This window comes from Oncorhynchus gorbuscha, linkage group LG12, assembly GCF_021184085.1.
Source record: "Oncorhynchus gorbuscha isolate QuinsamMale2020 ecotype Even-year linkage group LG12, OgorEven_v1.0, whole genome shotgun sequence".
NCBI classification, from domain to species: domain Eukaryota; kingdom Metazoa; phylum Chordata; class Actinopteri; order Salmoniformes; family Salmonidae; genus Oncorhynchus; species Oncorhynchus gorbuscha.
In genome coordinates, this window is record NC_060184.1 from 763,992 (window position 1) to 790,109 (window position 26,118).

A 26,118-nucleotide genomic window follows, 5' to 3' on the forward strand; every position below is an offset into this window, starting at 1 on the left:
GTACCGGTACAGAGTCAATGTGGAGACTATATACAGGGGGTACCGGTACAGAGTCAATGTGGAGACTATATACAGGGGGTACCGGTACAGAGTCAATGTGGAGGCTATATACAGGGGGTACCGGTACAGAGTCAATGTGGAGGCTATATACAGGGGGTACTGGTACAGAGTCAATGTGGAGGCTATATACAGGGGGTACCGGTACAGAGTCAATGTGGAGGCTATATACAGGGGGTACCGGTACAGAGTCAATGTGGAGGCTATATACAGGGGGTACCGGTACAGAGTCAATGTGGAGGCTATATACAGGGGGTACCGGTACAGAGTCAATGTGGAGGCTATATACAGGGGGTACCGGTACAGAGTCAATGTGGAGGCTATATACAGGGGGTACCGGTACAGAGTCAATGTGGAGGCTATATACAGGGGGTACCGGTACAGAGTCAATGTGGAGGCTATATACAGGGGGTACCGGTACAGAGTCAATGTGGAGGCTATATACAGGGGGTACCGGTACCGAGTCAATGTGGAGACTATACACAGGGGGTACTGGTACAGAGTCAATGTGGAGACTATACACAGGGCGTACTGGTACAGAGTTAATGTGGAGACTATATACAGGGGGTAACGGTACAGAGTAAATGTGGAGGCTATATACATACAAGAGGTACCATACAAAGTCAATGTGCGGGGGCACTGGTTAGTCGAGGCAGTTAAGGTAATATGTACATGAAGGTAGAGTTAGTGACTGCATAGATAATAAACAGAGTAGCAGCTGTGTAAGGAGTGGGGGGGAAATGCAAATCTTATGTCATTGGTGTGGAAGCTGTTAAGAAGCCTTTTGGACCTAGACGTTGCGCTCCAGTACCTCTTGCTGTGCGGTAGTAGAGAGAACAATCTATGACTGGGGTGGCTGGAGTCTTTGACAATTTTTAGGGCCTTCCTCTGACACCGCCTGGTATAGAGGTCCTGGATGGCAGGAACCTTGGCCCCAGTGATGTACCGGGCCGTTCACACTACCCTCTGGAGTGCCTTGCGGTCGGAGGCCGAGCAGTTGCCATACCAGGCAGTGATGCAACCTGTCTGGATGCTCTCAACGGTGCAGCTGTATAACCTTTTGGGGATCTGAGGACCCATGCCAAATCTTTTCAGTCTCCTAAAGGGGAATAGGTTTTGTCGTGGCCTCTTCACAACTGTCCTGGTGTGCTTGGATCATGTTAGTTTGTTGGTGATGTGGACAGCAAGGAACTTGAAGCTCTCAACCTGCTCCACTGCAGATCCGTCTTTGTGGACGGGGATCGTGCTCGGTCCTCTTTTCCCGTAGTCCACAATCATCTCCTTTGTCTTGATCACATTGAGGGAGAGGCTGTTGTCCTGGCACCACATGGTCTCTGATCTCCTCCCTATAGGCTGTCTCGTTGTCGGTGATCGGGCCTACCACTGTTGTCGTCGGCAAACTTGATGATGGTGTTGGAGTTGTGCCTGGCCGTGCAGTCATGAGTGAACAGGGAGTATAGGAGGGGACTGAGCACGCACCCCGGAGGGGCCCCCGTGTTGAGGATAAGCATGGCAGATGTGTTTTTACCTACCCTTACCACCTGGGAACGGCCCATCAGGAAGTCCAGCATCCAGAGGTACTATCCAGAGGGACTGTGGTGTTCTGCTTGAAACATGCCGGTATTAAAGACTCAGTCAGGGAGAGGTTGAAAATGTCAGTGAAGACATTTGCCAGTTGGTCAGTGAATGCTCGGAGTACACGTCCTTCGGCTCAGCGTCCTTGTGGATGTTGACCTGTTTAAAAGTCTTAATCACATGGTTCTTAGTTTGCAAGCCCTTCCACATCTGACGAGCGTCAGAGCCGGTGTAGTACGATTCAATCTTAGTCCTGTATTGACGCTTTGCCTGTTTATTGGTTCATTGGAGGGCATAGCGGGATTTCTCACAACCTCCGTTGTTACCATCCCAGTCATGGACCTCACTATCCGGTTTCTTCCCCTGCTGGATCAGATGCTGGGGGTGGTGGTACTGAGGAGTACTTCTGTCTCTATTAAAGCCTGTTTGTGGGGTAAAAGTCATTCTGATTGACTTGGCCTGCCTACCAAGTGGATGCACCCCTGCTCAGTCATGTGAAATCCGTAGATTATAATCTTTGAACTTGTTGCATGTTGCACATCTATCAACATAAGACAAATCTGTCTTCTGTTGCCTGTTTGACTGTTTGGTTAATATCCTACTGATTCTGTGAACACTAAGCCTCATGTAACCACATTTCAGATAAACAATTTCACAAATTTGTCTGCTTTTATTCTTTGCTGTGCTGTCACTATCTCTTTACACGTTGTTTCTTTAGCCTCTGGTATCATTGAATTAGTGTTTACGCTGTTCCAGGTAGTCAGACAAATCACATTTCTAGTAATAAGAACCCTCCTTTTCATTCATCTCCTTCATTATTACCAATATTATTGTGGTCATCATTATAGTAATTAGTAATATCATTATCATTAGTAGACTTAGTATAGAACCCCCATGTCATTATCATTAGTGGACTTAGTATAGAACCACCATGTCATTATCATTAGTAGACTTAGTATAGAACCCCCATGTCATTATCATTAGTGGACTTAGTATAGAACCCCCATGTCATTATCATTAGTGGACTTAGTATAGAACCCCCATGTCATTATCATTAGTAGACTTAGTATAGAACCACCATGTCATTATCATTAGTAGACTTAGTATAGAACCCCCATGTCATTATCATTAGTAGACTTAGTATAGAACCCCCATGTCATTATCATTAGTGGACTTAGTATAGAACCCCCATGTCATTATCATTAGTAGACTTAGTATAGAACCACCATGTCATTATCATTAGTAGACTTAGTATAGAACCACCATGTCATTATCATTAGTAGACTTAGTATAGAACCACCATATCATTAGTGGACTTAGTATAGAACCACCACGTCATTATCATTAGTAGACTTAGTATAGAACCACCATATCATTATCATTAGTAGACTTAGTATAGAACCACCATGTCATTATCATTAGTAGACTTAGTATAGAACCCCCATGTCATTATCATTAGTAGACTTAGTATAGAACCACCAAGACATTATCATTAGTAGACTTAGTATAGAACCCCCATGTCATTATCATTAGTAGACTTAGTATAGAACCACCAAGACATTATCATTAGTAGACTTAGTATAGAACCACCATATCATTAGTAGACTTAGTATAGAACCACCATGTCATTATCATTAGTAGACTTAGTATAGAACCACCATATCATTAGTAGACTTAGTATAGAACCACCAAGACATTATCATTAGTAGACTTAGTATAGAACCACCATATCATTAGTAGACTTAGTATAGAACCACCATGTCATTATCATTAGTAGACTTAGTATAGAACCACCATGTCATTAGTAGACTTAGTATAGAACCACCATGTCATTATCATTAGTAGACTTAGTATAGAACCACCATATCATTAGTAGACTTAGTATAGAACCACCATGTCATTATCATTAGTAGACTTAGTATAGAACCACCATATCATTAGTAGACTTAGTATAGAACTACCATGTCATTATCATTAGTAGACTTAGTATAGAACCACCATGTCATTATCATTAGTAGACTTAGTATAGAACCCCCATGACATTATCATAAGTATGTAGTATGCCTTGTAGAACCACAGTGAAGCTGTATACCTTAGATACCGTAACTTACCGAGGCCTATTTTTCAATACCTATATAGGCAACTGTATCAATCAGTCAGAGAGACAGCACTATACACACTGATGTTCTGTGGTGGTGGCTGTAGCAGGGAGGAGAGAGAGAGAGAGACTGCACTATACACACTGATGTTCTGTGGTGGTGGCTGTAGCAGGAAGGAGAGAGAGAGACAGCACTATACACACTGATGTTCTGTGGTGGTCGCTGTAGCAGGGAGGAGAGAGAGAGACAGCACTATACACACTGATGTTCTGTGGTGGTCGCTGTAGCAGGGAGGAGAGAGAGGGAGCACTATACACACTGATGTTCTGTGGTGGTCGCTGTAGCAGGGAGGAGAGAGAGAGAGAGACAGCACTATACACACTGATGTTCTGTGGTGGTCGCTGTAGCAGGGAGGAGAGAGAGAGAGCACTATACACACTGATGTTCTGTGGTGGTCGCTGTAGCAGGGAGGAGAGAGAGAGAGAGAGAGACAGCACTATACACACTGATGTTCTGTGGTGGTCGCTGTAGCAGGGAGGAGAGAGAGAGAGCACTATACACACTGATGCTCTGTGGTGGTGGCTGTAGCAGGGAGGAGAGAGAGAGGAGAGAGACAGCACTATACACACTGATGTTCTGTGGTGGTCGCTGTAGCAGGGAGGAGATAGAGACAACGGGTGATGGTCAGTCACTCGCTGTCGTTTTTTTTAACATGGCGCAGCAAATCTGATCCCGGCACAATGAAATCAGTTGTGGTCGCACTCCCTCTAGTCATTTGTGTCTTTTGTATTTATTTAATCAAATAGTGCTTAAAGCATCAGACCAGCTCAGTGAATATAGTTGATTTAATTAAAATACATGGTCCTTCTGTAGCTCAGTTGGTAGAGCATGGCGCTTGTAACGCCAGGGTAGTGGGTTCGATCCCCGGGACCACCCATACGTAGAATGTATGCACACATGACTGTAAGTCGCTTTGGATAAAAGCGTCTGCTAAATGGCATATATTATTATTATTATATTACATAGGATGTCTATAAAAAAAAATCTACCAAAACTGACGACTCGGTTGACCAAGATTTCTGTTGTTGGGGACAGCCCTACTGCAGTGTCCATTAATTGTCCAAACTCTCTCTCTCTCTCTGTCTCTCTCTCTCTCTGTCTCTCTCTCTCCTGTCTCTCTGTCTCTCTCTCTCTCTCTCTCTGTCTCTCTCTCTCCTGTCTCTCTGTCTCTCTCTCTCTCTCTCTCTGTCTCTCTCTCTCTCTGTCTCTCTCTCTCTCTGTCTCTCTCTCTCTGTCTCTCTCTCTCTCTGTCTCTCTCTCTCTGTCTCTCTCTCTCTCTCTCTCTCTCTCTCTGTCTCTCTGTCTCTCTCTCTGTCTCTCTCTCTCTCTGTCTCTCTCTCTGTCTCTCTCTCTCTCTGTCTCTCTCTCTCTCTGTCTCTGTCTCTCTCTCTCTGTCTCTCTCTCTGTCTCTCTCTCTCTGTCTCTCTCATGTCTCTCTGTCTCTCTCATGTCTCTCTGTCTCTCTCCTGTCTCTCTCCTGTCTCTCTCCTGTCTCTCTGTCTCTCTCTCTGTCTCTCTCTCTGTCTCTCTCTCTCTGTCTCTCTCTCTCTGTCTCTCTCTCTCTCTCTGTCTCTCTCTCTCTGTCTCTCTCTCTCTGTCTCTCTCTCTCTGTCTCTCTCTCTCTGTCTCTCTCTCTCTGTCTCTCTCTCTCTGTCTCTCTCTCTCTGTCTCTCTCTCTCTCTCTCTCTCTCTGTCTCTCTCTCTCTGTCTGTCTCTCTCTCTCTGTCTCTCTCTGTCTCTCTCTCTCTGTCTCTCTCTCTCTGTCTCTCTCTCTCTGTCTCTCTGTCTCTGTCTCTCTGTCTCTCTCTCTGTCTGTCTCTCTCTCTCTGTCTCTCTCTCTCTCTCTGTCTCTCTCTCTCTCTCTGTCTCTCTCTCTCTCTGTCTCTCTCTCTCTCTCTCTGTCTCTCTCTCTCTCTCTCTGTCTCTCTCTCTCTCTCTGTCTCTCTCTCTCTCTCTGTCTCTCTCTCTCTCTCTCTCTCTCTCTCTCTCTCTCTCTCTCTCTCTCTCTCTCTCTCTCTCTCTCTCTGTCTCTGTCTCTCTCTCTCTCTCTCTCTGTCTCTCTCTCTCTCTCTCTCTCTCTCTCTCTCTCTCTCTCTCTCTCTCTCTCTCTGTCTCTCTCTCTGTCTCTCTCTCTCTCTCTCTGTCTCTCTCTCTCTCTCTCTCTCTCTCTCTCTCTTTCTCTCTCTCTCTCTGTCTCTCTTTCTCTCTCTCTCTTTCTCTCTCTGATAGACGGTGTGGATGGTAAGCAGGCGAGGCGTACTAACTCCTCCACACCACTGGGGGAGCTGTTTGACCATGGCCTGGACAGCTGGGCCTGTGTGTTTTTCGTGGCCACCGTCTACTCCATATTTGGGCGTGGCCCGAGCGGCGTGGGCGTGGCCACGTTGTACTACATCCTGTGGGTGGTCCTTTTCTCATTCATCCTGTCTCACTGGGAGAAATACAACACAGGAATCCTCTTCCTGCCCTGGGGATATGACATCAGCCAAGTGGTGAGTAGGGGAGACACTACACATTCACCTCATTGCTCTGGCTCTCTGTCAATTCAAGGGTCTTTATTGGCATGCTAAACATATGTTAAACATTGCCAAAGCAAGTGAGGCAGATAATGAACAAAAGTGAAATAAACAATAAAAATTAACAGGAAACATTACACTCACAAAAGTTCCAAAAGAATAAAGACATTACAGATGTCATATTATGTCTATTCACAGTGTTGTAACGATGTGCAAATAGTTAAAGTACAAAAGGGAAAATAAATAAACATAAATATGAGTTGTGTTTACAATGGTGTTTGTTCTTCACTGGTTGACAGGTCACAAATCTTGCTGCTGTGATGTCACACTGGCATTTCACCTAGTAGATATGGGACTTTATCAACATTGGTCATACATTTGGCAGGAGGTTAGGAAGTGCAGCTCAGTTTCCACCTCATTTTGTGGGCAGTGTGCACATAGCCTGTCTCAATGGCAAGGCTATGCTCACTGAGTCTGTACATAGTCAAAGCTTTTTAAGTTTGGGTCAGTCACAGTGGTCAGGTATTCTGCCGCTGTGTACTCTCTGTTTAGGGCCAAATAGCATTCTAGTTTGCTCTGTTATTTTGTTAATTCTTTCCAATGTGTCAAGTAATTATCTTTTTGTTTTCTCATGATTTGGTTGGGTCTAATTGTGCTGCTGTCCTGGGGCTCTGTGGGGTCTGTTTGTGTTTGTGAACAGAGCCCCAGGACCAGCTTGCTTAGGGGACTCTTCTCCAGGTTCATCTCTCTGAAGGTGATGGCTTTGTTATGGAAGGTTTGTGAATCGCTTCCTTTTAGGTGGTTGTAGAAGTGAACGTCTCTTTTCTGGATTTTGATAATTAGTGGGTATCGGCCTAATTCTGCTCTGCGTTATTTGGTGTTGTACGCTGAGGATATTTTTGCAGTATTCTGCATGCAGTCTCTCAATTTGGTGTTTGTCCCGTTTTGTGAATTCTTGGTGGGTGAGCGGACCCCAGACCTCACAACCGCAAAGGGCAATGGGGTGTTTAACTGATTCAAGTATTTTTTTGCCAGATCCTAATTGGTATGTTGAATTTTATGTTCCTTTCGATAGCATAGAAGGCCCTTCTTGCCTTGTCTCTCAGATCATTCACAGATTTGTGTAAATTACCTGTGGCACTGATGTTTAGGCCGAGGTATGTATAGTTTTCTGTGTGCTCTAGGGCAATGGTGTCCAGATGGAATTTGTGTTTGTTGTCCTGGCAACGGGACCTTTTTGGAATGCCATTGTTTTTGTCTTGGTGAGATTTACTGTCAGGGCCCAGGTGTGACAGAATCTGTGCAGATGATCTAGGTGCTGCTGCAGGCCCTCCTTGGTTGGTGACAGAAGCACCAGATCATCAGTAGACAGTAGACTTCAGATTATCCCACGGAAGTTATTATGGTCAAGTTTGTCTCCACTTTTGTGGATTGGGGTGATCAGTCCTTGGTTCCAAATATTGGGGAAGATGCCAGAGCTGAGGATGATGTTAAAGAGTTTTAGCAAATTGGAATTTGTGGTCTGTATATTTGATCATTTCATCAACACCACAGGCCTTTTTGGGTTGGAGGGTTTGTGTTTTGTTCATTCAATGTAATTGGAGAATCCAGTGGGTTCTGGTAGTCTTTGATAGTTGATTCTAAGATCTGTATTTGATCATGTATGTGTTTTTGCTGTTTGTTCTTTGTTATAGAGCCAAAAAGATTGGAGAAGTGGTTTACCCATACATCTCCATTTTGGATAGATAATTCTTTGTGTTGTTTGTTTAGTGTTTTCCAATTTTCCCTGAAGAGGTTAGAGTCTATGGATTCTTCAATTCCATTGAGCTGATTTATGTTCCTTCTTTTTCCGTAGTGTATTTCTGTATTGTTTTAGTGATTCTCCATAATGAAGGCATAGTCTCAGGTTTTCTGGGTCTCTATGTTTTTGGTTGGATAGGTTTCTCGATTTCTTTCTTAGGTTTTTCATTCTTCATCAAACCATTTGTCATTTGTTGTTCATTTTCTTAGGTTTTCTATTTGAGATTTTTAGATTTGATGGAGGGAAGCTGAGAGGTCAAATATACTGTTAAGATTTTTTTTTTTTACACCTTCACTATTACAGTGGAACGTTTTACCCAGGAAATTGTCTAAAGTGATTGAATTTGTTGTTGCCTAATAGTTTTTTGGTAGGTTTCCAAACTGCATTCCTTCCATCAATAGCATTTCTTAATGTTACTCAGTTCCTTTGGCTTTGATGCCTCATGATTGAGTATTGCTCTTTTCAGGTAGAGATTTTGCTGTGATCTGATAGGGGTGTCAGTAGGGTGACAGAGCGCTCGAGAGACTCTGGGTTGAGGTCAGTGATAAAGTAGTCTACAGTACTACTGCCAAGAAATGAGCTATAGATGTACCTACCGTAGGAGTCCCCTCAGCCTATCATTGACTATGTTCATACCCAGCATGCAACAGAGCTGCTGGAGTTTATGGGGGAGGGAATGGTGTTTCCTCCAGGTAGGTGTTTGTCCCCCTGTGTGCCGAGGGTGTCAGGTTCTTGTCCGGTTCTGGCATGTAAGGTCACCATAGACTAGTATATGTTCCTGGGCTTGGAAATTATTGATTTCCCCCTCCAGGATGGAGAAGCTGGCTTCATTAAAGTATGGGGGGGATATAGGTAGCACACAGGAGGATATTTTTTCTGTTAAAATCATTTCCTTTTGAATTTCTTGTCAAATGTTCCTGTTTGATTAATTTAATAGAGTGGGTAAGGTCTGCTCTATACCAAATTAGCATATCCCCTGAGTCTCTTCCTTGTTTCACACCTGGTAGTGTGGTGGATGGGTCTACCAGCTCTCTGTAACCTAGAGGACAACCAGTGGGTCCATCTCCTCTATACCACCCACCTGGTAGTGTGGTGGATGGGACTACCAGCTCTCTGTAACCTAGAGGGCAACCAGTGGGTCCGTCTCCTCTATACCACCCACCTGGTAGTATGGTGGATGGGACTACCAGCTCTCTGTAACCTAGAGGACAACCAGTGGGTCCGTCTCCTCTATACCACCCACCTGGTAGTGTGGTGGATGGGACTACCAGCTCTCTGTAACCTAGAGGGCAACCAGTGGGTCCGTCTCCTCTATACCAGGTTTCTTGTAGGATGACAATGTCTGTATTTTGGATTTCTTTGATGAAGTCCAGGTTCCTGCTCTTTAGGCCAAAGGCAGATGACCTCAGGCCTTGGATACCCCAGGATGAGATGGTGAAGGCTTTGTGTTCCATAAAGTGTCCAATGTTGTTGGTTGTGTGGTTTGGCCCCAGGTCAGTAAGTGTGAGCAGAGCCTGCTGAGCATCTGGTACAGGCCATTGGCTTGGGCGAGTGTAAGAGTGGGGGTTGGGTCTGTTTGCCTGCTTACGGCCTGGGCGTATGTGTGACTTTCATGTTGAGGCCCTCCCTGCGGGGGTGGGAAGACTGGCCATATGTCTAATCTGAGGGGGCCTACATTGTGTTTTGACATGGTTGACTTGGGGGCCTGTTGATTGGTTGGGGTGGGGGTGTGTGTGGCTGGTGGTGCTGTGGTCTGAATGTAGGTGTGGGTCCTCTATGGGTAGGTCCATTGGGGGGGTCCCGCAAGTCTGGGAGAGTATCTCGCTGGTCTGGGTGGGGTGTCTATTGATCTGTTGCTCCTGTGTAAAGTTTTGGGGCTGAGTTTGAGAGCGATGTCCTTTAGAGTCCGGGCCAATGTAGGCACTGCTGCCTTGTAGAGGTGGACCTGGTCATAGAGGCTGTGCAGGTCCAGGATGGAGTGGTGGGCCAGGAAAACATTTGGTTTTGAGGCACAGTTATGGGAAATACTTGCGTTTACCCGCTGTATGGTAGCAGGGTGGAAGTCTTTTCGTGGTAGCAGGGTGGAGATAACCACTTCTGCATTGGGGAAAGTAGAAGAAACCTTTTCACTCACTCCCTTTAGTGCTGTGGCCACCCGTTCCTGCTGTGCTCCCAGCTACTTTATTCCCACGCTTTGAACCTCGCGGTTTATACAATGATGCGGCTAATTGATGGATTTTTCCCGCTTTCACAAAATTCATGCCGCCAAAAAACTGAGCACCGTCACATAATGTGACGTCAATCGAGCGCGCTCAAACTTCCCATCAAGGTGGCGCTCCGTGTTCAGTGGGAGGCTTGGATTACAAGTGGGGAGAAATCCTTCACTAAAACGGGCCGCATGCGAAGAGCAACTTATGGTCAAGTCTGCCAGTGGGTCCTGACAGCGTGGAGCATTGTCAAAAAATCCACTATCATCAACGGGTTTCGAAAGGCTGGACTGCTGTGTGTTGAAGGGGCAGCTGGACTGCTGCGTGTTGAAGGGGCAGCTGGACTGCTGCGTGTTGAAGGGGCAGCTGGACTGCTGCGTGTTGAAGGGGCAGCATGAGCTCAGCGGGGTATTTGCCTCCGGATGAAAGTGACGAGAGCGACAATGAAAACGATCCAACATCGGATGAAGCAAATCTGAGGCTATTCAACTCCGACACCGAAGGAGATGACTTCAGTGGTTTCAGTGCACAGGAGGAGGAAGATAGTGACCAATGACTTTCTTGGTCATTGGTCACTATCTTTTTTACCCAAGCCGTGTTTCGTTTAATTGTTTCAATGTACCGGTTGGCACCTGCGGCTTATAGACATGTGCGGCTTATTTATGTACAAAATACTTATTTTTTAATAATTCAGTGGGTGCGGTTTATATTCAGGTGCGCTTAACCTGTAGTGACACCCCATCCCGTGAACGGGCTCATTGTCATCATCTGACACTAATTAGCATAACGCAACAGACATAAATCTTCCTAGAAAATATTCCTATTCATGAAAATCACAAGTGAAATGTATTTGAACACAGCTTAGCCTTTTGTTAATCACCCTGTCATCTCAGATTTTCAAAATATGCTTTACAGCCAAAGCTAGACAAGCATTTGTGTAAGTTTATCATAGCCTAGCATAGCATTATGCCTTGCTAGCAGCAGGCAACCTTGTCACGGAAATCGGAAAAGCAATGAAATTAAATCGTTTACCTTTGATGAACTTCGGATGTTTTCACTCACGAGACTCCCAGGTAGATAGCCAAAGTTCATTTTTCCCCAAAATATTATATTTGTAGGCGAAATAGCTCCGTTTGTTCTTCACGTTTGGCTGAGAAATCGCCCGGAAATTGAGGTCACCACAAAGCCGAAAAATATTTCAAATTAGCTCCATAATATCGACAGAAACATGGCAAACGTTGTTTAGAATCCATCTTCAAGGTGTTTTTCTAATATCTATTTGATAATATCTCCGTCGGGACAATTAGTTTTTCAGGAGGACCGATTGGAGTAATGGCTACCTCTGTACTTTACCAGAGAATCTCTCTCGGAGCCACCATGTGACCATTTACGCAATGTGGCCGCCTACGGCTATTCTTCAACAGAAATGCGTAAAACTACGTCACACTACAACACTATGTCACCAGGACATAGTGTTGTAGAGGGTAGTATCCTGTATATGTCCTGGTGACATAGTGTTGTAGAGGGTAGTATCCTGTATATGTCCTGGTGACATAGTGTTGTAGTGGGTAGTATCCTGTATATGTCCTGGTGACATAGTGTTGTAGTGGGTAGTATCCTGTATATGTCCTGGTGACATAGTGTTGTAGAGGGTAGTATCCTGTATATGTTCCTGACAAAAAAATCCAAGTTTATCTAACTTAATCTATTTTTTTAAGAACATGCTGAAAAATGCAGGAGATCATCTGATCATGACCTCTCTCTCATCTGTTTCTCTCTCTCATCTGTTTCTCTCTCTCATCTGTTTCTCTCTCTCATCTGTTTCTCTCTCTCATCTGTTTCTCTCTCTCATCTGTTTCTCTCTCTCATCTGTTTCTCTCTCTCATCTGTTTCTCTCTCTCATCTGTTTCTCTCTCTCATCTGTTTCTCTCTCTCATCTGTTTCTCTCTCTCATCTGTTTCTCTCTCTCATCTGTTTCTCTCTCTCATCTGTTTCTCTCTCTCTCTCTCTCTCTCTCATCTGTTTCTCTCTCTCATCTGTTTCTCTCTCTCATCTGTTTCTCTCTCTCTCATCTGTTTCTCTCTCTCTCATCTGTTTCTCTCTCTCTCATCTGTTTCTCTCTCTCTCATCTGTTTCTCTCTCTCTCATCTGTTTCTCTCTCTCTCATCTGTTTCTCTCTCTCCGCTCTGTCTCTCTCTCTCATCTGTTTCTCTCTCATCTGTTTCTCTCTCCGCTCCGTCTCTCTCTCATCTGTTTCTCTCTCATCTGTTTCTCTCTCATCTGTTTCTCTCTCTCCGCTCTGTCTCTCTCTCATCTGTCTCTCTCTCTCATCTGTTTCTCTCTCTCATCTGTTTCTCTCTCTCATCTGTTTCTCTCTCTCATCTGTTTCTCTCTCATCTGTTTCTCTCTCCGCTCTGTCTCTCTCTCATCTGTTTCTCTCTCATCTGTTTCTCTCTCTCCGATCTGTCTCTCTCTCATCTGTCTCTCTCTCTCATCTGTTTCTCTCTCTCATCTGTTTCTCTCTCTCATCTGTTTCTCTCTCTCATCTGTTTCTCTCTCCGCTCTGTCTCTCTCTCTCCGCTCTGTCTCTCTCTCTCTGTTCTCTCTCTCATCTGTTTCTCTCTCTCATCTGTCTCTCTCTCTCTCTGTCTCTCTCTCTCCGCTCTGTCTCTCTCTCTCCGCTCTGTCTCTCTCTCTCCGCTCTGTCTCTCTCCGCTCTGTCTCTCTCTCATCTGTCTCTCTCTCTCATCTGTTTCTCTCTCTCATCTGTTTCTCTCTCATCTGTTTCTCTCTCTCATCTGTCTGTCTCTCTCTCATCTGTTTCTCTCTCTCATCTGTTTCTCTCTCTCATCTGTTTCTCTCTCTCATCTGTTTCTCTCTCTCATCTGTTTCTCTCTCTCATCTGTTTCTCTCTCTCATCTGTTTCTCTCTCTCATCTGTTTCTCTCTCTCATCTGTTTCTCTCTCTCCGCTCTGTCTCTCTCTCATCTCTCTCTCCGCTCTGTCTCTCTCTCTCTCTCTCTCATCTGTTTCTCTCTCTCATCTGTTTCTCTCTCTCATCTGTTTCTCTCTCTCATCTGTTTCTCTCTCTCATCTGTTCATCTCTCTCTCATCTGTTTCTCTCTCTCAAATGTTTCTCTCTCATCTGTTTCTCTCTCATCTGTTTCTCTCTCTCATCTGTTTCTCTCTCTCATCTGTTTCTCTCTCTCATCTGTTTCTCTCTCATCTGTTTCTCTCTCTCATCTGTTTCTCTCTCTCTCTCTCATCTGTTTCTCTCTCTCTGTCTCTCTCTCTCATCTGTCTCTCTCTCTCATCTCATCTTTCTCTCTCTCATCTGTTTCTCTCTCTCATCTGTTTCTCATCTGTTTCTCATCTGTTTCTCTCTCTCATCTGTTTCTCTCTCTCATCTGTTTCTCTCTCTCATCTGTTTCTCTCTCTCATCTGTTTCTCTCTCTCATCTGTTTCTTTCTCTCTCTCATCTGTCTCTGTTCTCTCTCTCATCTGTTTCATCTCTCTCATCTGTTTCTCTCTCTCATCTGTCTCTCTCTCTCATCTGTTTTCTCTCTCATCTCTCCTCTCATCTGTTTCTCTCTCTCTCTCTCCGCTCTGTTTCTCTCTCTCATCTCTCTCTCATCTGTTTCTCTCTCATCTGTCTCTCTCTCTCCGCTCTGTTCTCTCTCCATCTGTTCTCTCTCTCATCTGTTTCTCTCTCATCTGTTTCTCTCTCTCATCTGCTCTGTCTCTCTCTCTCTCTCTCCGCTCTGTCTCTCTCTCTCCGCTCTGTCTCTCTCTCTCCTCTCTGTCTCTCTCTCTCCGCTCTGTCTCTCTCTCTCCGCTCTGTCTCTCTCTCTCCGCTCTGTCTCTCTCTCTCCGCTCTGTCTCTCTCTCTCCGCTCTGTCTCTCTCTCTCCGCTCTGTCTCTCTCTCTCCGCTCTGTCTCTCTCTCTCCGCTCTGTCTCTCTCTCTCATCTGTTTCTCTCTCTCTCATCTGTTTCTCTCTCTCATCTGTTTCTCTCTCTCATCTGTTTCTCTCTCTCCGCTCTGTCTCTCTCTCTCCGATCTGTCTCTCTCTCTCATCTGTTTCTCTCTCTCATCTGTTTCTCTCTCTCATCTGTTTCTCTCTCTCCGCTCCTCTCTCTCATCTGTTTCTCTCTCTCATCTGTTTCTCTCTCTCATCTGTTTCTCTCTCTCATCTGTTTCTCTCTCTCATCTGTTTCTCTCATTCATCTGTTTCTCTCTCTCCGCTCTGTCTCTCTCTCTCATCTGTTTCTCTCTCCGCTCTGTCTCTCTCTCATCTGTTTCTCTCTCTCATCTGTTTCTCTCTCATCTGTTTCTCTCTCTCCGGTCTGTCTCTCTCTCATCTGTTTCTCTCTCTCATCTGTTTCTCTCTCTCATCTGTTTCTCTCTCCGCTCTGTCTCTCTCTCATCTGTTTCTCTCTCTCATCTCTTTCTCTCTCTCCGCTCTGTCTCTCTCTCATCTGTTTCTCTCTCTCATCTGTTTCTCTCTCTCATCTGTTTCTCTCTCTCATCTGTTTCTCTCTCTCATCTGTTTCTCTCATTCATCTGTTTCTCTCTCTCCGCTCTGTCTCTCATCTGTTTCTCTCTCTCCGCTCTGTCTCTCTCTCATCTGTTTCTCTCTCTCATCTGTTTCTCTCTCTCCGCTCTGTCTCTCTCTCATCTGTTTCTCTCTCTCTCATCTGTTTCTCTCTCTCATCTGTTTCTCTCTCTCATCTGTCTCTCTCTCATCTGTTTCTCTCTCTCATCTGTTTCTCTCTCTCATCTGTTTCTCTCTCTCATCTGTTTCTCTCTCTCATCTCTGTTTCTCTCTCTCCGCTCTGTCTCTCTCTCTCGTTTCTCTCTCTCTTTCTCGCACTCATCTCCCTCTCTCGCACTCCTTTCTCTGTTCTCTCATCTCTCTGACTCTCTCTCTCAGACCATCTCTATAGTGTACATCTTCACAGCGATGGTTGGCTGTGGAGACGTGGTATGAACCAATCTGGTGGAACTTCCACTACCGAGACCTCTTCACTTTCATGATCCTCGGTGAGCTCCCGTTGGTCAGATTACTGCTGTCTGAGCTGGGATTGGACAGTTTCGTGCACCGTGCAGTGTGATTGGTTCTGATGTTATGTAAATTGATGTTGTGTTCTGATTGGTTTTTCGTGGTGTCACCACCAGGTTGTTCGTTCACTGTGACCCTTCCCATGAGCCTCTACAACGTCTTCAAGTAAGTTACAGCTCTTAGCTTACTAACTGTTATAGTCATGTTTCCTTCAGACTCAACATGTAAACGTCAATCTCCTTCAGACTCAACATGTCAAGTTGGTTTAGCTGCAGTGCGTTAACCTAGCAACCTAATTTAACTCTCACTTGGATCCCCCATCAGCTTTTCTTAGTTTAGTTTACTAGGTTTCCCATTAGCTAATGTTAGTTTAGTTTACTAGGAGCCCCATTAGCTGTGGTTAGTTTAGTTTACTAGGAGCCCCATTAGCTAATGTTAGTTTAGTTTACTAGGAGCCCCATTAGCTGTGGTTAGTTTAGTTTACTAGGAGCCCCATTAGCTAATGTTAGTTTAGTTTACTAGGAGCCCCATTAGCTGTGGTTAGTTTAGTTTACTAGGAGCCCCATTAGCTAATGTTAGTTTAGTTTACTAGGAGCCCCATTAGCTGTTGTTAGTTTAGTTTACTAGTAACCCCTGTTAGCTGTGGTTAGTTTAGTTTACTAGTAACCCCTGTTAGCTGTGGTTAGTTTAGTTTACTAGTAACTCCTGTTAGCTGATGTTAGTTTAGTTTACTAGTAACCCCTGTTAGCTGTGGTTAGTTTAGTTTACTAGTAACCCCTGTTAGCTGTGGTTAGTTTAGTTTACTAGTAACCCCTGTTAGCTGTGGTTAGTTTACTAGTAACCCCCGTTAGCTGTTGTTAGTGTAGTTTACTAGTAACCTCTGTTAGCTGTGGTTAGTTTAGTTTACTAGTAACCCCTGTTAGCTGTTGTTAGTGTAGTTTACTAGTAACCCCCGTTAGCTGTGGTTAGTTTAGTTTACTAGTAACCCCTGTTAGCTGTGGTTAGTTTAGTTTACTAGTAACCCCTGTTAGCTGTGGTTAGTTTACTAGTAACCCCCGTTAGCTGTTGTTAGTGTAGTTTACTAGTAACCTCTGTTAGCTGTGGTTGGTTTAGTTTACTAGTAACCCCTGTTAGCTGTTGTTAGTGTAGTTTACTAGTAACCCCCGTTAGCTGTGGTTAGTTTAGTTTACTAGTAACCCCCGTTAGCTGTTGTTAGTGTAGTTTACTAGTAACCCCTCTTAGCTGTGGTTAGTTTAGTTTACTAGTAACCCCTCTTAGCTGTGGTTAGTTTAGTTTACTAGTAACCCCCGTTAGCTGTTGTTAGTTTAGTTTACTAGTAACCCCTCTTAGCTGTTGTTAGTGTAGTTTACTAGTAACCCCTGTTAGCTGTTGTTAGTTTAGTTTACTAGTAACCCCTCTTAGCTGTGGTTAGTTTAGTTTACTAGTAACCCCTGTTGGCTGTGGTTAGTGTAGTTTACTAGTAACCCCTGTTAGCTGTGGTTAGTTTAGTTTCATAGGACCCCCATTAGCTGTTAGTTTAGATGAATAGGATCCTAGTAAACTAAACTAACAACTTACTTGATCATGACAGGGCTTTAGAGGTAACCCTCTCTTTTATCTCCGCCTCTCTCTCTCAGGGCGTCTCGTAATAACACTCTGAAACACAGCAGTATGTACGAGGCCTTCCTCCCCTTCCTCTCTCCTGTCCTCCTCTGCCTCCTCTCCTCTGTCTGGGTGATTTTCTCTCCATCCGGCATCCTCCAGCAGCAGCCCAGAGTCTTCTACCTCATGGTGGGGACAGCCTTCGCTAATGTCACAGTGAGTCACACGCATGCACCAGCTCTAACTACACACACCACACACACACTGCACCAGGCCCCCTCCTGTCTACAGGCCCTCTCCTGTCTACAGGCCCCCTCCTGTCTACAGGCCCCCTCCTGTCTACAGGCCCCCTCCTGTCTACAGGCCCCCTCCTGTGCACAGGCCCCCTCCTGTGCACAGGCCCCCTCCTGTCTACAGGCCCTCTCCTGTCTACAGGCCCCCTCCTGTCTACAGGCCCTCTCCTATCTACAGGCCCTCTCCTGTCTACAGGCCCTCTCCTGTCTACAGGCCCCTCCTGTCTACAGGCCCCCTCCTGTCTACAGGCCCTCTCCTGTCTACAGGCCCCCTCCTGTCTACAGGCCCCCTCCTGTCTACAGGCCCTCTCCTGTCTACAGGCCCCCTCCTGTCTACAGGCCCCCTCCTGTCTACAGGCCCCCTCCTGTCTACAGGCCCCCTCCTGTCTACAGGCCCCCTCCTGTCTACAGGCCCCCTCCTGTCTACAGGCCCCTCCTGTCTACAGGCCCCCTCCTGTCTACAGGCCCTCTCCTGTCTACAGGCCCCCTCCTGTCTACAGGCCCCCTCCTGTCTACAGGCCCTCTCCCACAGGCCCTCTCCTGTGCACAGGCCCTCTCCTGTCACAGGCCCCCTCCTGTGCACAGGCCCCCTCCTGTGCACAGGCCCCCTCCTGTGCACAGGCCCCTCCTGTGCACAGGCCCCCTCCTGTGCACAGGCCCCCTCCTGTGCACAGCCCCCTCCTGTGCACAGGCCCCCTCCTGTGCACAGGCCCCCTCCTGTGCACAGGCCCCCTCCTGTCTACAGGCCCCCTCCTGTGCACAGGCCCCCTCCTGTGCACAGGCCCCCTCCTGTGCACAGGCCCCCTCCTGTGCACAGGCCCCCTCCTGTGCACAGGCCCCCTCCTGTGCACAGGCCCCCTCCTGTGCACAGGCCCCCTCCTGTGCACAGGCCCCCTCCTGTCACAGGCCCCCTCCTGTCTACAGGCCCCCTCCTGTCTACAGGCCCCCTCCCTACAGGTCTACAGGCCCCCTCCTGTCTACAGGCCCCCTCCTGTCTACAGGCCCCCTCCTGTCTACAGGCCCCCTCCTGTCTACAGGCCCCCTCCTGTCTACAGGCCCCTCCTGTCTACAGGCCCCCTCCTGTCTACAGGCCCCCTCCTGTCTCAACAGGCCCCCTCCTGTCTACAGGCCCCCTCCTGTCTCAACAGGCCCCCTCCTGTCTACAGGCCCCCTCCTGTCTTTACAGGCCCCTCCTGTCTTTACAGGCCCCCTCCTGTCTTTACAGGCCCCCTCCTGTCTTTACAGGCCCCTCCTGTCTTTACAGGCCCCCTCCTGTCTATACAGGCCCCCTCCTGTCTATACAGGCCCCCTCCTGTCTATACAGGCCCCCTCCTGTCTCTACAGGCCCCCTCCTGTCTCTACAGGCCCCCTCCTGTCTATACAGGCCCCTGGGATCTTGAGTTAGAATAGTAGAATACACAAGGTTCCATTTTGGAATGTGTTTGTGCATCAGCAGTTTCTCTTATGTCAGTCACTGACAGCTACATTTAAAATACATTATTAAGTTAAGTCTAGCTGCCAGCTATCTTTAATTTGTAGTAATCATGGTTGACTTACTGCCCGGGAGACCCCCATTAATTTTATTGTCACTCTGTCAGATTTCTTATTAAAAACTGCAGCATTTCTCTCCACCCTATGCAAAATGTGTCTGACTGCACGTGTGGGTACGCAGCCCCACGAGCCACAGCAGCCCCTCATGATGAGCTTAGATTTTTGTGGCCCCCATTAAAGTTCCCTGCTCTCCACAACTAAAGATATGAACTACATAACTGCTGAGTCTGTGTGTGTCTGCAGTGTAAGCTGATCGTGTGCCAGATGAGTAACACCCGTTGCCAACCCCTGAGCTGGCTGTTGGTTCCCATGGCGACGGTGGTGTTGTTGGCGGTTACAGGGCTGGTTGCTAACGAGACGCTGTTGATCTACGTGTGGACGGCCATAGTCATACTCACACACATACACTACGGAGTGTCAGTGGTGAGTACACACACACACACACACACACACACACACACACACACACACACACACACACACACACACACACACACACACACACACACACACACACACACACACACCCCTACAGTGGCAGTGGTGAGTACACACACACACACGCACACACGCACACACGCACACACACACACACCCTACAGTGGCAGTGGTGAGTACACACACACACACACACGCACACACGCACACACACACACACCCTACAGTGGCAGTGGTGAGTACACACACACACGCACACGCACACGCACACACACCCTACAGTGGCAGTGGTGAGTACACACACACACACACACACACACACACACACACACACACACACACACACACACACACACACACACACACACACACACACACACACACACACACACACACACACACACACACACACACACACACACACACACACACACTACAGTGGCAGTGGTGAGTAGACACACACACACACACACACACACACACACACACACACACACACACACACACACACACTACAGTGGCAGTAGTGAGCAGGGTGGGAAATAAAATCTGTCGGGCGCTGTCGCTCTGTCGTTCTGTCGTTACGGCTCTGTCGTTACGGCTCTGTCGCTCTGTCGTTACGGCTCTGTCGTTCTGTCGTTACGGCGCTGTCGTTCTGTCGTTACGGCGCTGTCTGTCGCTCTGTCGTTACGGAGCTGTTGCTCTGTCGTTACGGCGCTGTCGCTCTGTCGTTACGGCGCTGTCGCTCTGTCGTTACGGCGCTGTCGTTCTGTCGTTACGGCGCTGTCGGGCTCTGTCGTTACGGCTCTGTCGTTCTGTCGTTACGGCGCTGTCGTTCTGTCGTTACGGCGCTGTCGCTCTGTCGTTACGGCGCTGTCGGGCTCTGTCGTTACGGCTCTGTCGTTCTGTCGTTACGGCTCTGTCGTTCTGTCGTTACGGCGCTGTCGTTACGGCGCTGTCGCTCTGTCGTTACGGCGCTGTCGCTCTGTCGTTACGGCGCTGTCGCTCTGTCGTTACGGCGCTATCGCTCTGTCGTTACGGCTCTGGCGTTACGGCGCTGTCGCTCTGTCGTTACGGCGCTGTCGTTACGGCGCTATCGCTCTGTCGTTACGGCTCTGGCGTTACGGCGCTGTCGCTCTGTCGTTACGGTGCTGTCGCTCTGTCGTTACGGTGCTGTCGCTCTGTCGTTACGGCTCTGTCGTTACGGCGCTGTCGCTCTGCCGTTTCGGCGCTGTCGCTTTGTCGTTACGGTGCTGTCGCTCTGTCGTTACGGCTCTGTCGTTACGGCTCTGTCGTTACGGTGCTGTCGCTCTGTCGTTACGGTGCTGTCGCTCTGTCATTACGGCGCTGTCGCTCTGTCGTTACGGCTCTATCCAGGCTGTAATGAAAGCTAATGGGACTGTAGCAAAATCCAGGCTGTAATGAAAACTAATGGGACTGTAGCAATATCCAGGCTGTAATGAAAACTAATGGGACTGTAGCAAAATCCAGGCTGTAATGAAAACTAATGGGACTGTAGCAAAATTCGGGGTGTGATCTACGTTTCTATTCAAGCATTGATTTGCATAACAATGGACCAATCATATTTTAGAAAAGTTTAAAAAACTGACCCCTCTGACGCTGTACGATACATTTAGACGTATCACGACATAACACGTGGTGTCATACAGCCTCTCTCCACCAGGTGTAGTGCTTCTCTCGCAGATTTAAAAGAAGACAGGGTAAGGGGAGGTACCTAGGCAGTTGTACAACATAATGCATTCATTTGTATCGTCATCACTGCCAGCCATCATGACTCTCAAAAGCCGCGACAGCCGCTGTTTACTTCTGAACTTTAGCGCCGCCCTAAAAACCCCATTCAAATTTGACACAAATCAAATAGGCATGTAGCCTAGTGGTTAGAGCGTTGGACTAGTAACTGGAAGGTGGCGAGTTCAAACCACTGAGCTGACAAGGTACAAATCTGTCGTTCTGCCCCTGAACACGCAGTTAACCCACTGTTCCTAGGCCGTCATTGAAAATAAGAATTTGTTCTTAACTGACTTGCCTAGTTAAATAAAGGTAAAATTAAATGTAATGACACATTATATAAACTCTTTAAGGTGTTTTATTAAACTTGTTAAAGGTGATAAGTTGGACAAGTCGGGTGAAAAAAGCTGTTTCCCAACACAACATATCTCCCCCTTTCACTACTATTACTCAGTAGCCTTCCGCCTCTGCCTTTTTAAAAATACTGGATGAAGCTCAATTGCCTTCTAACGCTAGCTAGCAGGGATTTTGACACATTGAAAGCTTACTAGCTGCATCCTAGCTAGCAAGGTTGCTTGATTAGCTTGCTAGTAGCTGATGTCATGGCAAGCAAGGTGAGAATTTAGCTAGCTAGCCTGTTTGTTATGCTAGTGAATGATGATGCTAACCAGTTAACTAGCTAGCCTATTTGTTATGCTAGTGAATGATGATGCTAACCAGTTAGCTAGCTAGCCTGTTTGTTATGCTAGTGAATGATGATGCTAACCAGTTAGCTAGCTAGTAATCTAAAAATATAGCTAGCTAGTACTGGCAGTATGGGGTAACGGTAGTTACATTGTGGTGAGATCTAATTAAATTCATCAACATCTTGCTAGAATGGCCATCTAGCTAGATATTAGCAAGGACTGACCAAGTCTCTACCTACCTAGTTAGCAACATAGCACAGCTAGCTTCAGAGTTACATGGTTACCTAGGAAACGAAGGACATTTTCATTTTGCCCACAGTGGCAGACTTGATCACATCAGCTCACAGTGACCAATCGATAAATGTCAGAGTGGCCAAATGCTAGGTTTGAGATTTAGCCATTGTAAGTTAAATGATACGCTCTCTCCATCCTCTCCTCCAACTCCTCCCTCTCTCCTCTTTCTCTAGGTGAACCAGCTCAGCGATCACTTCAACATCTTTGCCTTCTCTCTGATGAAGCCCAGCACTGACTGACAGGACCAGGGGCAAATCGGCTTGCAGGGAGCAGAGGTTTAGACCCTCCTACCTCCCTCTGCAGCCAACCGACACTTCACTCTCATTACCATGGAAACACACCACTCCCCCCACGAGGATTCTACCACCCATCTGATCTCTGACCCTCCGCCCTGGCACACACACACACACCCCCCCACCCCCTTCCTGCGCAGTGTCAGTTTGGGGGCGGCCCTCAGAACTTTGGGGGCGGCATCCCGGGGCTCTTGGTTCCTTGGCTGCTGATAGGTTGAGCTGATGAGCCAATGAGATGTTGTTTCCTACGGAAATATTCTTCAGCCGGGGCGACAGGAGCCCAGACCACACACACACTGCTTACAGACACACTTAGACACACTTACACAAACGCCACAGTTGTTCCTTTAAACACACACACACACTCTTATGAATGTTCAGTATGTTATTGCCTTGGGGAAATGTCATTTCAGTTAGTTAGTTTGACAGACAGGTCTGACCCACCCCTGACCTCTAGTTTGACAGACAGGTCTGACCCACCCCTGACCTCTAGTTTGACAGACAGGTCTGACCCACCCCTGATCTCTAGTTTGACAGACAGGTCTGACCCACCCCTGACCTCTAGTTTGACAGACAGGTCTGACCCACCCCTGACCTCTAGTTTGACAGACAGGTCTTACCCACCCCTGACCTCTAACCCCTGACCTCATCTGAATCGTGCGGTCGGTCCGTCAGTTGGTGTGTCATGGTTCTATCAAGGGTATGAAGGCGGAGTCTCAGCTGTGTCTTCTAATTGGAGTGTTGAGGGGAAGTGAAACTGTCTGTCTTTATATGGCAACATGATTATTAAAATGGGGTTTTGTTTTTTTATTTAGAGAAAGAACTGAACAAAGAGAATATTATTATGATCTAAAAATACTCCGCTAATTCAGCTGAGGTGTGTGTGAAACATGCTCTCACACACGTGCGCACTACACACATGCTTGGTGATGTCAGTTGGTAGTCTGAGTTAACTGTGAGGCCAGTTCTGACCAATCAGGGCCCTTTGGGGGGTGAGACAGAGGGTGGAAACACTCAATCATGGACCTCGCTCAGCGCTGACCCCAGGATGACCCCTGAGCTGTGAACTGTAGTGACCTCTGTAGTCTGAACTCTGACCTCCAGAATCCTCCCACACCTGAGGTGTCGTCGTGGCAAAAGGCCGATTCGTGCTCGAGTTCTTTTTTTTGTTGAATTATTTTTCATTTGATTTCCTCTCTGTTAATCTCTCATAGCTGGGGTGTTTGTGTGTGTGTGTGTGTGTGTGTGTGTGTTGGTAGCAGCAGCGCTTGAATGAAGAGTGTGTCTGAAAACCGCCAGCGGAGCGACTCACTCTGAGGGAACAGGCTGCCATGACCACAACCCCATGAGATATACCTGTCACTGTCTGTACTGTCACACCTGTATTACTGTAACACCTGGTATACACCTGTAACACTGTCTGTCTGTTCCTTCTGTTGGACCAACGTCTGTCTGTTTGCCCCATTATATTGACTGGATACTCTAGTGGCTGCAATGAAAAGAAATGTCTTTCAAAAAGGCAGTCGGGAGGAGATCAGGTGGGACCATTCTAGCCAATGAGAGGGCAGACATGGGTTTAAAGAACAGGCACAACGGTTACCACAGCCACAAAGTCAAATTTGGTATATTGTTTTTCGATTTTTAGTTTAAAGTTAAGGTTAGGCCTAAGGTAAGGTTTAAAATCACATTTTAAGAACAGACTATTTTTAAATAGGCGGTTTTATCAAGTAAAATGTTACTGCTCATTGCGTACACATTTTGCAGATGTTATTGCGGGTGCAGCAAAATGCTTATGTTACTAGCTCCAACAGCTCAGTAATACTGAACAATACAAAACAATACACACAAATCCAAAATATGAAAAGGGATTAATAAAAATATAAATATTTGAAGGAGCAATATCCGGAATATATACAGTATATGCAATATATACAGTATCAGTCAAGTTTGGACACTTTCTTTATTTCTACATTGTAGAATAATAGTGAAGACTTAAACTATGAAATAACACATGCAGTCATGTAGTAACCAAAAAACTGTTAAACAAAAATAGATTTTAGATTCTTCAAAGTTGCCACCCTTTGCCTGGACAGCTTTGCACACTCTTGGCATTCTCTCAACCAGCTTCACCTGGAATGCTTTTCCAACAGTCTTGGTGGAGTTCCCACATATACTGAGCACTAGTTGACTGCATTTCCTTCCCCCTTCATTTCATTTGGGTGATTGTGGAGGCTAGGTCATCTGATGCAGCACTCCATCACTCTCCTTGGTCAAATAGTCCTTACACAGCCTGGAGGTGTGTTGGGTCATTGTCCTGTTAAAAATAAATGATAGTCCCACTAAGTCTAAACCAGATGGGATGGCGTATCGCTGTAGTAGTCATGCTGGTTAAGTGTACCTTGAATACTAAATAAATCACTGATAGTGTCACCAGCAAAGCACCGTCACACCTCCTCCTCCTCCATGCTTCACGGTGGGACTCACACATGCAGAGATCATCCGTTCACCTACTCTGTGTCTCACAAAGACAAGAAGGTTGGAACCAGAAATCTCAAATTTGGACTCATCAGACCAAAGGACAGATTTCCACTGGTGTAATGTCCTTGGCTCGTGTTTCTTGGCCCAAGCAAGTATCTTCTTATTATTGGTGTCCTTTAGTAGTGGTTTATTTGCAGCAATTTAACCATGAAGGCCTGATTCACGCAGTCTCCTCTGAACAGTTGATGTTGAGATGTGTCTGTTACTTGAACTCTGTGAAGCATTTCTTTGGACTGCAATCTGAGGTATCCGTCCAAATGAATTTATTCTCTGCAGCAGAGGTAATTCTGGGTCTTCTTGCAGCAGGGGTAACTCTGGGTCTTCCTACAGCAGAGGTAACTCTGGGTCTTCCTGCAGCAGGGGTAACGCTGGGTCTTCCTTTCCTGTGGTGGTCCTCATGAGAGACAGTTTAATCATAGCGCTAGATTGTTTTTGTAACTGCACTTGAAGAAACTTACAAAGTTCTTGACATTTTCCGTATTGACTCACCTTCATTTCTTAAAGTAATGATGGACTGTCGTTTCTCTTTGCTTATTTGAGGTGTTCTTGCCATAATATGGACTTAGCCCTAATAGGTAAAAGACCCTCTTCTGTATACCACCCATACCTTGTCACAACACAACTGATCGGCTCAAATGCATTACGAAGGAGAGAAATTCCACAAGTTAACTTTTTAACAAGGTACACCTGTCATTTGAAATGCATTCCAGGTAACTACATCATGAAGCTGGTTGAGAGATGCCAAAAGTGTGAAAAGCGGTCATCAAGGCAAAGGGTGGCTATTTGAAGAATCTCAAATATAAAATATATTTTGATTTAATATTTTTTTTTTAACTACATGATTCCATAGGTGTTATTTCATATTTTTGATGTCTTCACTATTCTAAAATGGAGAACATTTGACAAATATATAAAAACCCTGGAATGAGTAGGTGTGTCCAAACTTGTGACTGGTACTGTATGTGTATGTATATGATGGTGTGTATAGATGTTATGGACAGTATATGTGAGTAGAGAAGGTGTGTACAGCAGTAGTTAAAAATGATGAGCTATGACTAGAATGCAGTATATATATATATGAAGTGGGTAAAACATGTAAACATTATTGAAGTGTCCAGTGATTAATGCTTGAAGGGCACTATGGCGTTAATGGCTAAGCTGTAGTCCATGAACAGCATTCTGACAGTTATTCCTCTTGTCCAGATGGGATAGGGCAGTGCCATGTCATCCGTGGATCTGTTTTTATTATTTAACTAGGCAGGTCAGTTAAGAACAATTTCTTATTTACAATGACTGCCT

At 46.2% G+C, this 26,118-nt stretch overlaps 1 protein-coding gene across 1 annotated transcript in view; it reads left to right on the forward strand.

Moving 5' to 3' along the window:
• Positions 1-23,702, forward strand: part of selenoi (selenoprotein I) — a 49,874-nt gene extending 26,172 nt beyond the window's left edge. The window contains 7 exon segments of the mRNA XM_046290985.1: positions 6,021-6,283; positions 15,247-15,285; positions 15,287-15,356; positions 15,492-15,540; positions 17,013-17,193; positions 19,065-19,244; positions 22,162-23,702. Coding sequence (XP_046146941.1) covers positions 6,021-6,283; positions 15,247-15,285; positions 15,287-15,356; positions 15,492-15,540; positions 17,013-17,193; positions 19,065-19,244; positions 22,162-22,269 — 890 coding nt within the window. The 3' untranslated portion in view covers positions 22,270-23,702.
• The last annotated feature ends 2,416 nt before the right edge of the window (positions 23,703-26,118 follow it).